At 43.6% G+C, this 13,438-nt stretch overlaps 1 protein-coding gene across 1 annotated transcript in view; it reads left to right on the forward strand.

Annotated features, from left to right (window-relative positions):
- dscaml1 (Down syndrome cell adhesion molecule like 1) overlaps window positions 1-10,576 on the forward strand; it is an 86,826-nt gene extending 76,250 nt beyond the window's left edge. Inside the window, exons 23-35 of the mRNA XM_071912151.2 lie at window positions 1,236-1,353; window positions 2,423-2,586; window positions 2,943-3,041; window positions 5,505-5,693; window positions 6,072-6,200; window positions 6,332-6,490; window positions 6,656-6,811; window positions 6,992-7,022; window positions 7,219-7,337; window positions 7,586-7,738; window positions 8,712-8,906; window positions 9,118-9,426; window positions 9,574-10,576. Of these exons, the coding sequence (XP_071768252.1) occupies window positions 1,236-1,353; window positions 2,423-2,586; window positions 2,943-3,041; window positions 5,505-5,693; window positions 6,072-6,200; window positions 6,332-6,490; window positions 6,656-6,811; window positions 6,992-7,022; window positions 7,219-7,337; window positions 7,586-7,738; window positions 8,712-8,906; window positions 9,118-9,426; window positions 9,574-10,172 (2,420 nt within the window). The 3' untranslated portion in view covers window positions 10,173-10,576. The remainder of the gene's footprint in view (window positions 1-1,235; window positions 1,354-2,422; window positions 2,587-2,942; window positions 3,042-5,504; window positions 5,694-6,071; window positions 6,201-6,331; window positions 6,491-6,655; window positions 6,812-6,991; window positions 7,023-7,218; window positions 7,338-7,585; window positions 7,739-8,711; window positions 8,907-9,117; window positions 9,427-9,573) is intronic.
- Window positions 10,577-13,438: the final 2,862 nt, after the last annotated feature.

Consider the following 13,438-nt stretch of genomic DNA (forward strand, 5'->3'; position numbering starts at 1 on the left):
ATGCCATGAACTAAAAATATCATTTTTTTAATGGTCTTTTGCTTGGCACCCCTCATGACTCTGAATCTCTCTCTCACTCTCTCTCTCTCTCTCCCTCTCTCTCGCTCTTTCTCTGTTTCTCTCTCCACCTCTCTCTGACTCTCCTTCTTCTGCCTCTCTTTCTCAAACTCTGCCTCTTGTTTCCACCCTCTCCCTCTGTTTATGTGTCTATTTTGACTTAATGCCACAGAGCAGCTTGTGCTATTGATTCAGAGTTCAGAGGGCACCAGATAAACTGCCCTGGAACAGTGAAACGATAAGAGGGGGAGGGAGCGGGAGGAGAGCAGGAGGACGGAGAAAAGGGGAGAGAAAATGACACGACAGGGGCAGACCCAACTAATACACAGGACAATAGAGAGGCAGAGCGTGTGAGAAAATGAAGAGGGCAGTTTAATCAATAGGCTTTGGATTAAAAGACAGAAAGAAAAAGGGAGAAAGATAGAATGAATAGAGTGCACTTTCCACCATGTTATCCTTTTCTTCATCTGTTCGTTCCCTTGACTGCTGGGTGCAAAGGTTTGTGTGTGTGTGTGTGTGTGTGGGGTGGGGTGGTGGGGTGGGGGGGTGCGTCAGCTGATCGGCAGCTGTAAAAGGCAGTGTCCTCCAGGCTGGCCCACTCAATACTTCATTCAACCTTAACATAAGTGCACTAGAGCGCTAGCATTAAGATGCCAAGCTTGAGAAAGAAAGAGAGAGAGAGAGGGGGGAGAGAGAGAGAGAGGGGGGTATACGTGCCTGTTTGGCTGGATATTTTTTCATATTCTTTCTGCTCATTCTTTGTCCCCTCTTTATTCTTATTCATATTCTATTCTTTGCTGGATAATGTCACAGATTTCTTTTCCAAAAGCTCTATTCCACTCACTGTGGATCATAGGTAATACATTGCACATTTCCATTTATTAAGCAAATCCTTTTTTTCAAAAGAATTCCAAATGGAAAATAAATAACTGTATACATCACTTATCCACCATCATATGCCTGTATTGACTCAAAATGCTCTGAAGCCTCTATAGCAATACTATGCTGGGTATGAAAGGTTATTTGACAATGGCAGAATTAACTGGTTGGTAGATATTAATTAGGCTATTGTCCTTTTTTGTGTTATGACTTGCTGGGTTGTTCATGCCAATGTCTTTCATTTTCTCTATCTCAATACACCCGTCATTGTCTCCCTTCCTCTCTCCATCCTCCATCAGCCCCAGCTAAGATCCTGTCTTTTGGAGGAACAGTGACCACTCCATGGATGAAGGAGGTGCGACTGCCCTGTAGCTCGGTTGGAGAACCTACACCTACCATAAAATGGACCAAAGACAGGTGAGAACGCCACAGAAGTCAAAAATGCTCATGTACGTGCCTGTATGTTTCCTTTCATACCTCTAAGAGTTCATTAGAATTGGCTTCATACAATACATACAATGATTGCTTTGTTGTTAATCAAGTGAGCCTCTCTGTGATGTCTTGAGTCTTTATGGTTGCCTCGGTAACACTTTACAGTGGCTGTATTCAAGTGTATTAGTGTTTGTATTAACCATATGTGAAAGTGTCATAAGTACAGAATTACAGTATAATACTTAATGAAAATTGTCCCTAATACATAATATATTTACAAGGGTACAAGTGTGCTTGTGCTTTTTAGGTGCTCTTGTGGGACTGGGGGTCATAATTGGAGTGAGTGAAGCTACATAGACTTTAAAAATTCCACCTGTTAACACCAAAGTGCTGTGGTGGCACAGTGTTGTTATAACTAAGAGAATCGTTGAAAAAAATATTTAATTCATGTGTTGACTTAGCCACCACAGTTAGAAAATCACTGAGCTATTTCCTGGTATGCTGATGTACAGCGTACCGGCCTCAGGTTGGTTGTGTGGCAGAAGTCAGATAAGCATCATACTTCCTGGTGTACAGGGGCACACTGTATTTCCCTAATGCAGGCTGTTAAGGCTCTATGTGATCTAAACTGTGCATACTGTAATTCCCCTATAATCACACGTGCACAAACAAACAAATGCACAAACGCAGAACTCCTACAGCGGTGCTCTTCCCAAACACCTAATAACAACACAAACAAGCACAATTGTTTGAACTACATTGTACATTATGGGGACATTCTCCTTTTATTTCCATATATTTATTCATAGGTTAATACATGTGTTAATACCATGAAATAGTGCCATTTTGTGCCAAATACCACAAAATACTACCTTAACGTTAACCTTATGCGCTTGGACAGTTCATGACTTCTTATTGAGTGACAATCATCTTTAGGTATTGCCTGTAAATGTCCCCCTATCTTTAACATAATGTAGTAGGAGTCTTATGATTATGCTTTGCTCTCTCTCTCCCCCTCTCTCTCTATTTCTCTCTCTCTACCGCTCTCTGTCAGTGAGGACACAGCCATCCCAGTGTCTCTAGATGGCCAGCGTCTCATTCTGGCCAATGGGACACTGGTGCTGCGCTCTGTCAAAGCTGAAGACTCTGGTTACTACACCTGCACAGCCACCAACACACTGGGCTTTGACACCATCATAGTCAACCTTCTGGTGCAAGGTAAGAAAACACTCGCTCACTGTCACAATCGACACAGTCACACAAAAATCTGACAGAAAACAGAGGAAAGTGAAAAGTGACAGCATAGCTGGCATTCCCATCTTTACATTTCAGGCTATAGGGAGAGTTTTGATAAGTCCACTCAAATACCACTTTGCCCCAATTATAGACCTGTTGTCCATACTGAAAATGAGATAAATACTACTTACCTTTACATTTGACAGGACACAATTAACTGTATTTTTAGCAATATTGAGCAAATCCTTTTTTTCTCCCAAAAATGATTTATAGCATTCCACTCGTGTGCATGTGAAGTATTACTGAGTGGTTACCTGTCTGTGTGCCTCCCCCCCCAGTCCCTCCGGACCAGCCTCGTCTGACCGTCTCCACCACCTCCACCTCCTCCATCACCCTGGCCTGGATACCAGGAGACAACGGAGGCAGCTCTATCAGAGGTACGTCGCACTGCACAACAAGTCTGTCTGTCTGTCTGTCTGTCTGTCTGTCTGTCTGTCTGCCCGCCTCTCTGTCTGTTTCTACAACAACTACATACAAAAGCTTCAGGTTACGCTAAGTGGCTACATGAAATCCTCCCTGATTTCATCCAGTTTAGTTTATTTGCTGTAACACAATGGGGCTATATGCATCAAATTTCAATGTAGATTACCCTTTCACCTCTGTTGTTAGTTTACCCTCTGTCTGTCTCCTCTCTCTCTTTCTCCTTTACCTAACACTTTGTTAGTCTGCATACTGATCTATCAGTTTATTGATTGCCATCCTGGTTTTTATGTTCCCCAGTTAACAATCTGTCTGTTTGATTATCTGATTGTTGGTGATTTGTGTGTGTGTGTGGATGGGCACGGTGTGTGCGTCTGAACGGGCATGCATGCAAATACGCTTTCAACCTCTTTTCCTTGTAAATGCTGTTCACAGCCAGCATCCAAATGGTGTGGGTTTTTTCTGCATATCTTCTATTTGTACAATCATTTGTCTGTCTCCTTGTCACTCTTTATATCTATATAAGTCTGTCTGTCTCTCTGTATACCAGAGTAACTGTCTGTCCATGAAGCCATCTGTACACTGTCAGCGGTAGGCACTGTTGAAGTTCCCCATCAAGCATCTATTTTGCATTACTACTGCAGTGGCATCTGCAGCCTATTCCTTCTCAAATAAAAGCGAATAGGCATATTTTAATACAAAACTCATGCCTTCCAAACAGCTGGTTGTGGGACCAGTCTTTGCAGCTTCTGTCAACTGAAAATAAAATTGTTTTCCAAAAAGTAATAAATAAATAAATAAATAAGTCTCCTGCAGGGAAGGTACAGTGCAGCACTTGCTTTAGTGCTGAATAGTTGCAGTTAAAAGTGGGACTACTACGGTGCCGAAGTCTGTAGGTGTGTTTCTGTCTGTAGTTCTGAAGCTGTGTGTGTTTCTGTCTGTAGTTCTGAAGCTGTGTGTGTTTCTGTCTGTAGTTCTGAAGCTGTGTGTGTTTCTGTCTGTAGTTCTGAAGCTGTGTGTGATTCTGTTCTGTTCTGTTCTGTTCTGTTCTGTTCTATTCTGTTCTGTTCCCTTCTGTTCTGTTCTGTTCTGTTCTGTTCTGTTCTGTTCTGTTCCACTTAGTTCTGTTCTGTTCTGTTCTGTTCTGTTCTTTTCTGTTCTGTTCTGTTCTGTTCTGTTTTGTTCTTTTCTGTTCTGTTCCGTTCTGTTCTGTTCTGTTCCGTTCCACTTAGTTCTGTTCTGTTCTGTTCTGTTCTGTTCCACTTAGTTCTGTTCTGTTCCACTTAGTTCTGTTCTGTTCTGTTCTGTTCTGTTCTGTTCCACTTAGTTCTGTTCTGTTCTGTTCTGTTCTGTTCCGTTCCACTTAGTTCTGTTCTGTTCTGTTCTGTTCTGTTCCACTTAGTTCTGTTCTGTTCCACTTAGTTCTGTTCTGTTCTGTTCTGTTCTGTTCTGTTCTGTTCTGTTCTGCTCCACTCTGCCTTGCTCTATTCTGTTCCATTCTGTTCTGTTCTGCTCCACTCTGCTTTGCTCTATTCGGTTCTGTTCTGTTCTGTTCTGTTCCGTTCTGTACTGTTCTGTTCCGTTCTGTTCTGTTCAGACATGGTGGTGACTATAAAACTTGTAAACAAACCCTGCAGGATCCACACAGGTTAACCCTTCTGATGTTTCAGCCTTTATTGTACCATCTGTCAGAGAGAGAGGGAGAGGAATAAGGGAAAGAAGCGAGGGGAAAGAAAGAAAGACACAGACAGACTGGCAGACATACAGTTATACATAATTGCATATAGACAGACAGTCAGACAGACAGTCAGACAGACAGTCAGAGGGAAAAAAAGGAAGTGTCTCAGAGTGCGAGGGGAAAAAAAGACCCTAGTAGAGTTGGCTCTCCAAGGCAGCTGATTATAAAAACAGTCACCATATTGCATACCCTCATTTGCATAGATGCTCAGTCAGCGCCATCCCAGTGTTGGGGTTTGTGGGTAACTAATGGCGGCGTAGATAGAGAGCAGCCAGACCGACCTCCCATCTGGGCTTGTAGTTGGGTAGAAGACCAGGCTGACATCGCCATCTGGTGGACAGTAGAGGTACAAATGTATTGCAACATAGTGTAGTGTAAGGAGATTTTATTCAATTTAAACATTAAAAACAAACAAAAAAAACCTGTATTTGTGCAGAGGTTTTTTTTTTATTATTATTTTAAGTTAAATTAATTTTGATGCAGTGCACTTTCAATGAGGGATGTATCAAATACCATACTACTACTTTATACTATTTACTATTGTACCATGATGCTTTCGTTTTTTAATTAGGTGTGTTTATTGTGTGTGTGTGTGTGTGTGTGTGTGTGTGTGTGTGTGTGTGTGTGTGTGTGTGTGTGTGTGTGTGTGCGTGTGTGTGCGTGTGTGTGTGCGTGCGTGCAGGTTTTGTGCTGCAGTACTCAGTAGACAACACAGAGGAGTGGAGGGATGTGTTCATCAGCTCTAGCGAGCGCTCCTTCAAGCTGGACAACCTGCGCTGTGGCACCTGGTATAAAGTCAAGCTGGCTGCCAAGAACAGCGTGGGGGCCGGACGCATCAGCGAGATTATCGAGGCCAAGACCCACGGGCGAGGTGAGAAATGGGGGTGTGGGGAGAGTGGGGAGGTGAGGAGAAAGGAGGGTAGGACAGAGGGGTGGGAGGTATACAAAAATACAGAGATACAGAAAGGGGAGGTGGGCACACTTTACAAATCCACATCCCCGTTTTTGACAGTGCCAACTGGAAGGGAATAGGTGGTCAGCAATAACACACAGTTAAAATGGCATCCCTAGTGGACCAGAAAATATGTCACATGTTGAAGGTCAATGCGTAGGAGGCAACAATGATGCTTCAGACCTACCACAAGAAAAAAAAAACCCCAAAAAACAAAGTCATTCACATTAAATTCTTGCTCTTACCAATAGAGTACAAACTTTTAAAATTAAAAATGATGTTCCTCTACTCTTGCAGAGCCCCAGTTCAACAAGGAGCAGCCGGTGTTCACCCACATTAACTCTAGCCACGCCCGCCTCAACCTGCAGGGTTGGGCCAGTGGAGGCTGTCCCATCAGTGCTGTCACTCTGGAGTTCAGACCTAAAGGTTGGTCATTGCTTTTCCAGTTTGCAGCTGATGGTAACATTTGGAGATACTGCACGAAAAACATAGATAGAGAAACCTGTGACCGTTGGTTAAATAAAGAAGTTTTATTCATGTATGTGTACCGTTCCCAGGTACATGGACGTGGCAGAGTGTGCGTACCAATGCCACCACAGACGTGTTCCTGGCAGAGCTGCGTGAGGCCACCTGGTACGAGCTGAAGATGAAGGCCTGTAACAGCGCTGGCTGTGGAAACCAGAGCTCCCAGTTTGCTACACTGGACTATGACGGCAGTGAGTAGAAGAATGTTTTGTTAGGCGTCCCAAATAGATGAACTATAGAGTTAAATGATGCTCTTGTTCACTGCTTTGGTGGAGAATCCATTTGAACTGGGTCACGCATAATATTTATTGGTGAAAGTGCAGTATCTCAACCGTACTCTTTCTGGGTATGGACAGGTACTATCCCACCAATCAAATCCCCCCTGGAAAAGAATGACGACGTGAAGAAGCTGTTTTCTATTGGCTGTCCCGTGATCTTGGTCACCCTGGGCGTCGCGCTGCTCTTCATCATCCGCAAGAAACGCAAAGAGAAGAGGCTGAAGAGACTGAGAGGTGAGAGAGGAAGTGAAAGGACTAAGAGAGAAGGAGAGGAGAACAGAGTTAGAAATGAAGAAGCTAGAAGAAGAATGCAGTCTTCAGAGAGAAATTCATGAATAAAGTCCTGAAAATTGGATTTGTTTTACAAATGGGTCTTTTGTGTGTCTAATCCCTTATGTTCTCTGCCCTCTCTAGATGCCAAAAGCTTGGCTGAGATGCTGATCAGGTAAGACTGCTTTTCCCCGGTCCTTCCGACCCAATTAGGCTGAAATACTCTTTAGAATAAGTCAAAATCCGCTTCACTCATTCACATTTTGCATTTTCTCAAAACCATGAACGTGTGTGTGTGTGTGTGTGTGTGTGTGTGTGTGTCTGTGTGTGTGTTTGTGTGTGTGTGCGCGCCTCTTGTATCCCTGGAGTAGTAAGAACAACCGCAGCTTCGACACCCCAGTGAAGGGTCCTCCTCAGGGCCCACGGTTACACATCGACATTCCCAGAGTCCAGCTGCTAATTGAGGACAAAGAAGGCATCAAGCAGATCGGTGAGAGAGAGAGTGTGTGCATGTGTGTGGGTGTGTGTGTGTACTTGTGTCTGTGCGTGAGTGTTGGAGTTCTGGTGAGTGTAGGGATCTTTATTTCAAATTTGTGTTTGTGTGGATGCCATAAGCAATCATAAGGAGAGACTCTAGTGTAACTCCTATATTCAGTTAAAGAGTATTCACAGTTATATTTGTATTTGCAACCTGCAATAGCTGCTTTCCTGAAAATATATTCACTCTGTCTCTAATAGGTGAGGACAAAGCCACTATCCCTGTTACGGACACAGAGTTCAACCAAACCGGAAACCCTCAGAGCTTCTGCACGGGCGTGTCTGTCCATCACCCCGCCCTCATCCAGAACACCGGTCCTTTGATTGACATGTCAGACATCAGACCAGGAACCAGTAAGTGTTCTCTCTTCTCCGCCCATTTTATCAGTTCAAACTTAACCTGGTTAAAGCAATACTCCAACTATGTAAACGCCTATTATAGTATCATAATTGGTCATCAAATCATTGGTGAAAGCATAACCTGGCTAACATACCTATATCTCTGCTCAATCTTTTTATTTATTTGGCTATGTAAACACCACAGTCTGATTTCATTCATTTGATGGACCGTCAGTGTTTATTTACACAAATGACAACATGGTGAGTGGTGGTGGCAAAAGCTAACATTTGTGGAGCGACTGTTAAATACTTCTCATGCTGAACCAAATGAAAGAAATGAACAGCAGTAGAATCAACAGAAATATACCGCTGGCAACAAGGTTTTCTGTCAGCACATCAACATGAACAACAAACAACCAAACAAAATCTTGCAAAATGTGCCGACATTTTTGATCTAATATTGAGGTGGCTGCATGGCTATATGTAGATCTCATTGTGTAGTATCCTTCTACGAATAATCTAACCATTAAATAAATTCATATAAATCTGGAGTATTGACGGAAGTCGCATCACTTCAAACCATGTAAATGCTTTAATCAAGGAGTATTGTGTGCATGTAAAATAACACATTGTTATTGCATGAATCCTAAATCTTGGGCTTCCATAACTTTCTATTGATGCAATTATATAAAGATTGCTGATTGATGTCATTACCCATCACACAGTGCACTCTCCAAGCAGCATCAACATGTTATTGCTAATTTGGGTTAGGGTTAGGGTAAGCTATAGGCACACATGGGCCTGTAGGACCAAATGACACTGAACCAGGAGGCATCCAGTTTTATTTACCTGGTCCGCTGAAATCCACTGTGGATTAGAATGTGAAGATGGGCCTAAACTTGACACATGCTCACCATAATTGGAACAAACAGCCTCTGCACATATGCACATCCTCTTTAATTCTATATCTCCATCCATTCACCACCAGACCCCGTATCAAGGAAGAGTGTTAAGTCAGCCCACAGCATCAGGAACCGCTACTCCAGTCAATGGACGCTGACCAAGTGCCAGGCCTCCACACCGGCCCGTACTCTCACTTCAGACTGGCGCACAGTTGGCTCCCAGCATGGCATCACCGTCACAGAGAGTGACAGCTACAGCGCCAGCCTTTCACAGGACACAGGTTGGCGCATGGATGAGATGACACTTACAGCCATTAACATGCACATATATAAGAGAATGCTATTTCTCAAATTTGGAAGTAAATGTGTTTTCGCACTCTTAACTCTAACCAGTCCATATAATCTACTATCTACTGTTTGCAATACACACAAAGCATTTGTAAAACTGGAGAAAATGTGCTTACTTTTTTTCCTTTCCTCCATCCTCCCTAGATAAGGGTCGTAACAGCATGGTGTCGACAGAGAGCGCCTCCTCCACCTATGAAGAGTTGGCAAGGGCCTATGAACATGCCAAGTTGGAGGAGCACCTGCAGCATGCCAAGTTTGAGATCACAGAGTGCTTCATTTCTGACAGCTCGTCTGACCAGATGACCACGGGTACCAATGACAACGCAGACAGCATGACCTCCATGAGCACACCATCAGAGCCGGGTATCTGCCGTTTCACTGCCTCGCCGCCCAAACCCCAGGACTATGATCGTGGCAAGAATGTAGCCGTGCCCATCCCACACCGCGCCAAGAGTGAGTGGTTGCTAGAAAGCATGATGATGGATTTTATTTCTTTTCTATATAAAAGTCTTAATAGGTCTAAAACTTAGCTTTTTAAAATTTTATTTGGCAGGCTTTGGCAGTTGCTCTGAATTTGACTTTCCTCCTCTTCAACTACAGGTGACTACTGCAACCTACCACTCTACATGAAGACAGATCCTTTCTTCCGAAAGCAATCGGAGCATCATGACCCGTGCCCAGTGGTTCCACCACGTGAAGCCTCCATTCGTGGCCTGGCCCAGCGGGCATACCACACCCAGGGCCGCCATGTGACTATGGACTCTGCAAAGCAGCAGGCCCTAACCATGGGCCACTCTGGCCTGGCCAGCCTCACCTCCTCTGGGGCTTCCTCTGGAGGAGCAACAGGTGGTGTCGGTGGGCCGGGTGGAGGTAGTGTGAGTGGAGGGGCGTCTGCTAGCTCCAGCAGCTCCACACTGCCCCAGAGGACTCTCACCATGCCTGGCTCCTCTGCCTCAGCTGCCCAGAGTGCAGCAGCAGCTGCTGCTGCTACTGCCGCTGCTGCTGCATCATCATCCTCTGGTGGAGGTGGGGCAGTAGGGGCCACAGGAGGGACCCCGGGAGGTGCCTCCTCATCCTCCTCCAAGATGGGGGGATCCAGAGACTCTCTCCTGGAGAGCAGCTCCTCGGGCCTAGGCAGACTGCAGAAGCAGAGGGATGGAGGGGCTGGGGCCTACTCCAAGTCCTACACACTGGTGTAGCCTGCCATCACTGGGCCTGTCACCGTAACTCTTACTAGAATGCTGGTCGAGCCAGCACTTGCCTGGAGCCTCTAGGGGGAAGTGGGGCGAGGAACATACACACGCACAGCTGACCCGACAACGCCTGCACTGTGCCAGGCTGCAGGGGGCTGGTCGGGGCCCCCATCGACAATACTGTATGAAGGGGTCGAATTTGGGTCTCCACAGCACAGGGGTTTGCCTTTTTTTCTGCCTGATTTACTTTCTATTATTATTGTGTCATCTTTCTCTATCTCTTATGTCACTACCCTGGAAAATCACTTGCCAAACCATAAATGATTTATCTTTTCACCTCATTTTCTCTTTTCATTTTCTCTCTTTTACTCTCTCATTTTCTGGTAAAGACACAGTACTTATGCACAAAATGCTTTCCACGTGCACTTGTTTTCTGGAATCAAGACAGTAATAGGATGAACCAAGTTGCTTGAGGGTTTCACACAGACCTGTGTAGATGTTTTTAGTCTTTCCAAAGTGTTTCTTTTCTGGTCTCTGATGGAAGCAGAGCTCATATCACAGCATATTGCCATGGCAGGATGCTTTTACTGTATGCATAAACCACCAACCTTGGTGTCACACTGGCTCTGAGAGGTTATTCTGCCATGGACACATACATTAGAGGCAGTGGAAGGACTGTTGTCTCAACACCACTTTTGAGACCTGGGGAATTTTCTTTTACATGCAATGGATGACACAGCATAGTGGTCTTAATTGATGCTTTTGTAAACTGACTCAAAACAGAGAGAGAAGATAAAAAATGTCAAGCATCATCTTCAAGTGAAAGATGAATCCAAACTTTTTTTCATGCTTCAGTTTTCTGTTTATTTTCTGATGTTGGAAATATAATCTCATGTGCACTAAGAAAAGGTTAGAATGGATCCACGTAACAGAACCTTCACAAGCCTGCGTGTGTGTGCGTGTGGGTGTATATGTGTAAATATATATATGTATACATGTGGCAGGCACACACCAACAGTGGACCTTTTTAAAATCAATCTGTATGCTGACTCCTCGGGCAGACATCTGTGTCAAAACTGTCCCCCCCACTGTTCATTTTTGTACCTGTTGAAAGGGGATACGGGGACAAAGATGATGATGTAACACTATGATCCTAATTTGGTCCAGCATTTTGAACTTTGTTTTGTATGTGTGATTGACAGCGTTGCCTAGGAAATGAGGTTGAAGATGCGCTGAAGAGGAGGTGGGTTGAAAAGAGAGAATAACTACAGATGAAAATGAAGGGGTTCCTCTCCTCTCTCTCTCTCTCTCTCTCTCTCTCTCTCTCTCTCTCTCTCTGTCCCTCCATCCTCACAATGAAGAAAGAAGAGACCCTTTCGTTATTCATTATGGTGCCACAATACCATTATTCTTTGTTTGACTCATCAGTCTACCTGAACCCAGTTTATCCCTCACTACCCTTCCCCCCCTTTACTCCTACCCACCCAGTCCCCCATCCTATCCATACAGCCTCACTGTGACCTACTGCTAGCACACTCTGCTAGACAGACAGACAGACAGACAGACAGACTGAGAGATGAGATCTAACATGCACAGACAGGTAGAAATGCTATTTGATGTGATGATGAGCTGAATGGAAAGACAAGTTACAAACATACAGCAAATTTCATACAGATATATATGAGAAAACTCATATTTGTATGAAGTGATTTTTGAACTGAATTCACGAACAGATAAAGACATTGAGGTGAAGTCCTATAGACAGAGAGATCAAGTGTTAATAGAATTTGCAGTTGTGTTAGGGATCAGGGAGGGGTTACATAGTAGAGAGAAACAAGTGGTCTCAAAAACTAATGATGTGTTTTTCAAGTCCCTCCACCTCACTGAAATTGATTTTAGCTTTATGCATGGTACTGTATCTGTTAACTTTAAGTTTGATTTTGTTTCCATTCTTCTCCCAAAGCTTAATCCCATAACAAAGAACGTTCCAAAAAGAGTTGCTCCAAATGTTTTGCCATGGTAAAACGTAACATCAGGGCTCTCGCAATAGAAAAAAAGAAAAAGATATGATATATGTTTGTTTTCAAAAGTATGTACATATATATTTCTATTCAAATATATAGCAAATATATGAATATTGAAAAAAGCAGATAAATATAAAGCCGTTCTAATTGAAAATATATATAAAAGATCACAAGACAATCGCTCAGAGTGAAAAACTGCAAGAAGGAAGGAGGAAAAAGAAGAGGGAAGCTCATGACTTAAACGGGTAGCACAACCAAGAACGAGAGATCTTGGAGAGAAAGGAAATGGTGTGAAAGAAAGCTAGTTGTGAAACTGAGTTTTGAGGAATGATACAAGGACCCCTTGTGATTTTGTAAATGTTCCAGCTGCATGGCCTATGCAGTAGGTAGCAGCTGAACGGACAAGCACAGTAAAGTCAAATTATAGTATGAGATTGTGTCATTGGTTAACTGTGGTCTATGGCTCAGTGCAGCAAGTGTGGTGTTGAAAAAGAAAAGAGTAAAACAGGACAGCCTATACAGTAAGTGAGCCTAGTGTAAAGTGTTGTATTGTACCTTCCAAAGGTGTGTTCACAAACTCAATGCCGTTACCTGACTATATTTAATGAAGACAGACAGACAAATAGACCAAGAGACAACTATTTCTGTTTCTTATCTGTGTCATAGCAGGTCCTCCCCAAACTCCAGGACTGCAAGCCAATACACATACCGTACAGTAAAGACTATAACTGTTCATAAATGTATTCATGCTCCTGTCCCGTTCCAAACGGGCATCTGCAGAGAGAAGACAATTTTGCTTTCTGTTGTTATGGTTATGATGCCTTTCATTTTGGCTTTTACTTTTCAGGTTATGCAAATTTCAGCCTTTTGTTTTTCAGAAATACACTAGCGTCACGAAGACGGGGCAGGCCTGTTTAGGCAACGAAAAACAGGGACTCCCTAACTCCAGTTGTATGGGTATTGGATGGAGTCATGAAACAAACTCCTGCCCTACCTGCTTTCCCCAGTTCTTTGGTGAAGTTGCTTATACTATAAAACAGATCTACAGTCAGTTTGCTCAACCTGGAGCCTATTGTCTACCTTAAAGGAAAACTCCACCCTGGATGCTCTTACACTGTTATGTATCATCAATCTGTAATGCTCAACACATTCCAGCAGTTATTTTTTGTGATGAAGTGTTGTAATTTACCTTTCTGTTGTATCCACTTCATCTCAACCTGCCTCTTCTACTTCTACTTCAGTTAGTGA

The sequence above is a fragment of the Centroberyx gerrardi genome, chromosome 6 (assembly GCF_048128805.1).
Source record: "Centroberyx gerrardi isolate f3 chromosome 6, fCenGer3.hap1.cur.20231027, whole genome shotgun sequence".
Lineage (NCBI taxonomy): Eukaryota > Metazoa > Chordata > Actinopteri > Beryciformes > Berycidae > Centroberyx > Centroberyx gerrardi.